This window comes from Orycteropus afer, unplaced genomic scaffold (assembly GCF_000298275.1).
Source record: "Orycteropus afer afer isolate SDZICR_OR568_19922 unplaced genomic scaffold, OryAfe1.0 scaffold00101, whole genome shotgun sequence".
Lineage (NCBI taxonomy): Eukaryota > Metazoa > Chordata > Mammalia > Tubulidentata > Orycteropodidae > Orycteropus > Orycteropus afer.
The window spans coordinates 604,129-606,719 of record NW_006921688.1 but is presented as its reverse complement, the minus strand read 5'-3'; the positions used below and the strand labels follow the sequence as shown (position 1 = coordinate 606,719).

At 40.4% G+C, this 2,591-nt stretch overlaps 1 protein-coding gene across 1 annotated transcript in view; it reads right to left on the bottom strand.

The window, feature by feature from the left end:
- Positions 1 to 2,591, bottom strand: part of ADGB (androglobin) — a 315,129-nt gene that overhangs the window by 24,270 nt on the left and 288,268 nt on the right. The window contains exon 30 of the mRNA XM_007943219.1: positions 430 to 615. Within this exon, the coding sequence (XP_007941410.1) occupies positions 430 to 615 (186 nt within the window). The remainder of the gene's footprint in view (positions 1 to 429; positions 616 to 2,591) is intronic.

Sequence of the window (2,591 nt, the reverse complement as noted above, 5' to 3'; positions counted from 1 at the left end):
CCGAGGAGTGGCTGGTGGGTTTGAACCGCCAGCCTTCTGGTTAGCAGTCAAGTGCTTTAGCCACTATGCTACCAGAGCTCCTTCAAAGAACATAGGCACACATATTGAACATCTTCACGTGTTCTCACATGGGGACGTTAACAACAGATGTGGATAGATAGCAAGGGCTTTGTGAAAGGAGCTCACCTGTGGTTTGCTCTGATCAGTGGCATCGCTGTCTGCTTTGTTTTTTCTAAGTCCTTTAGGTCGGTTAGGTACTGGGAGGCTAACTAACATGCCACAATGTGTGCACATGTGGACTTAATATTTGATTAGCAAATGCTTAATTAACTTCCAAATTTAAAAGGGAAACACTACGTGGTTTCGACAACATGACCTTTCCTTCGGCCTGTGCCTAGGGCTGGATAGTTAAAAGACAGCCTTTCAAACTCGGGCTACCTTAATGGCTCTTCCCGGCTCGGTCATCTCCCAGGCTTGCTTCATGGCTCGGATTTCATCTGCTCGTTCGGTATCTTTTTTCACTTCAAGGAACTCTGCCTCATTGGTCTCAGTGACCAATCTCAAAATCCAGTAGGGTTTATTTGGGTCATCTTGTTGAGCATGAGCAGCAGGGAACTGGTGGAATTAAATGAAAACCTTTGGGTCAGATGCTTTCCTCCCTTCAAACTGGGTCTAGATTTTACCCTATACCCATAATCTGAAGGTTAGGCACTTATCCAAAAGAGAAAAAGAGAAAATATACATACACACACACAAAAAAAGATTTCTGTAAGAATATGCATTGTAGCTTATCAATAACAGGAACAATTGAACACAAAATAAATGTCCATCAACTGAGAATGGAAAAACAAATGCTAATAGACATACATGATCGAATATTATTGAACAATAAAGTAGTGAACTACTGGTGTACACCCTACAGTGGATTGACTGACTGATAGTACAGAGGTAAAGAAGTTGAGCACAAGAGAATTCATCTTATGAGTTTCATTTCTAAGAAATTCCAAAACAGGCAAGATTAATCTATAGTGACGGAGAAAGGACAGTGGTTGCCTAGAGGTGAGTATGGGGATGGCAGAATCAACTGCAAAGAAGAAATAAGGGAACTTCTGAGCCTATGGAAATGTTCTATAATCCAGACCTAGAGAAGGGTGTGGGTTCCGTGGTGAATGCATTTGCCAATGCTTATTGAGTTGTACAATTAAGATATTTGCATTACAAGGACCACTGGTGGCGTAGTGCCTAAGGCATTTGACAGCTAACCAGAAGGCTGGCAGTTCAAATCCACCAGCCACTCCTCAGAAGGAAGATTGGGCAATCTATTTTCATAGTGATACCATCTTGGAAACCCAAAGAGGGGTCACTATGAGTCGGATCCAACTCAGTGAGTTTGGTTTTTTTTTTGTCTCTGAGCCGTTTCCTTGTTGGCAAATTGGAAAAATATTATATATCTCAGTGAGTTGATGCATGAGATGAAATAATTAATATAAAACACAGTCCTTTATCCAATAAAGGGGTTGCCTTTACTACTATTATTATTTATTGTTATGGGTTTTAGAAAGGTGTCAGATTTACAGAAGTACGCCAGTCCTCAAGTTTGCTTACTGTAACTTTCTAAGTATGCTGCACCCTCATCTTTGATTTTATCTTTTCTTAAATGGGGGAAATCCTAGCTTTTTGGAAGGGAAAAGACAGATGTAGGAATTTAAATCAGAAAATATCAGTGAAAGTACTTTGAAAATGAAGCACTGTTTATAGTGTTATCTGACATTGCCCAACCATTTATAATCCTGTAAGAAAAACATTCCTGTAGAAAACATTCTAAATGTTTTCTACATTCTAAAACATTCTAAACATTCTAAAATGCTTCCTTTTATCAAGAGTAAGTTCTTGATTATCCTTTCAAAGGAGCACAAGGAGCAGCAGCTCTATGCTCTGTAGCAGCTGGGGCCGGACCCACTGACCTTCTTCCACTGGTTTAACTTGACCTTCAGCCACAGAGCCATACTCAGTATCAGTCATCTTCTTAACAAAACGGCTGAGGTAATGCAAACGAGCCTGGGAAGCCTAAAGAACAAATATTATCAGCTTTTTATGTGTTTTGAAAATAACAAAACAGTACAGGCAACAATGTGTTAACAGTACTCAAAAGGAATAGAAAAAAATGAAGTGAATAGAGTGTTTGAGCCAGGCTGGCCCTTATCAATGATCAAATAAACTCAAATTCTGAACCATTAATGATTTTGACAGGGCTATTTTTGAGAATTAATGAAGTAGCAATCCTGAAACAAGTACTCCTGGCATGCTATCTTACATCCACTTGCTCCTATCCTGGACTTTTTTTCATCTGCTCCAATAACCCTGAATCAGAACATGGAACCTTCACATAACAGTATTCCACTGTGACAGTGATTCTCATAGAAAACAGGAGCGAAAGGAGAGAAGGGGGGTGTATATTCCACAAGGGGGCAGCACATGTTGTTATCTATCTAAGGCCGCTCAAAGAACATGTTGTTGTTGTTGTTATGTGCCATCGAGTCGGCCCCGACTCATAGCGACCCCTCCTTGGGTTTCCGAGGCAGTATCACTAC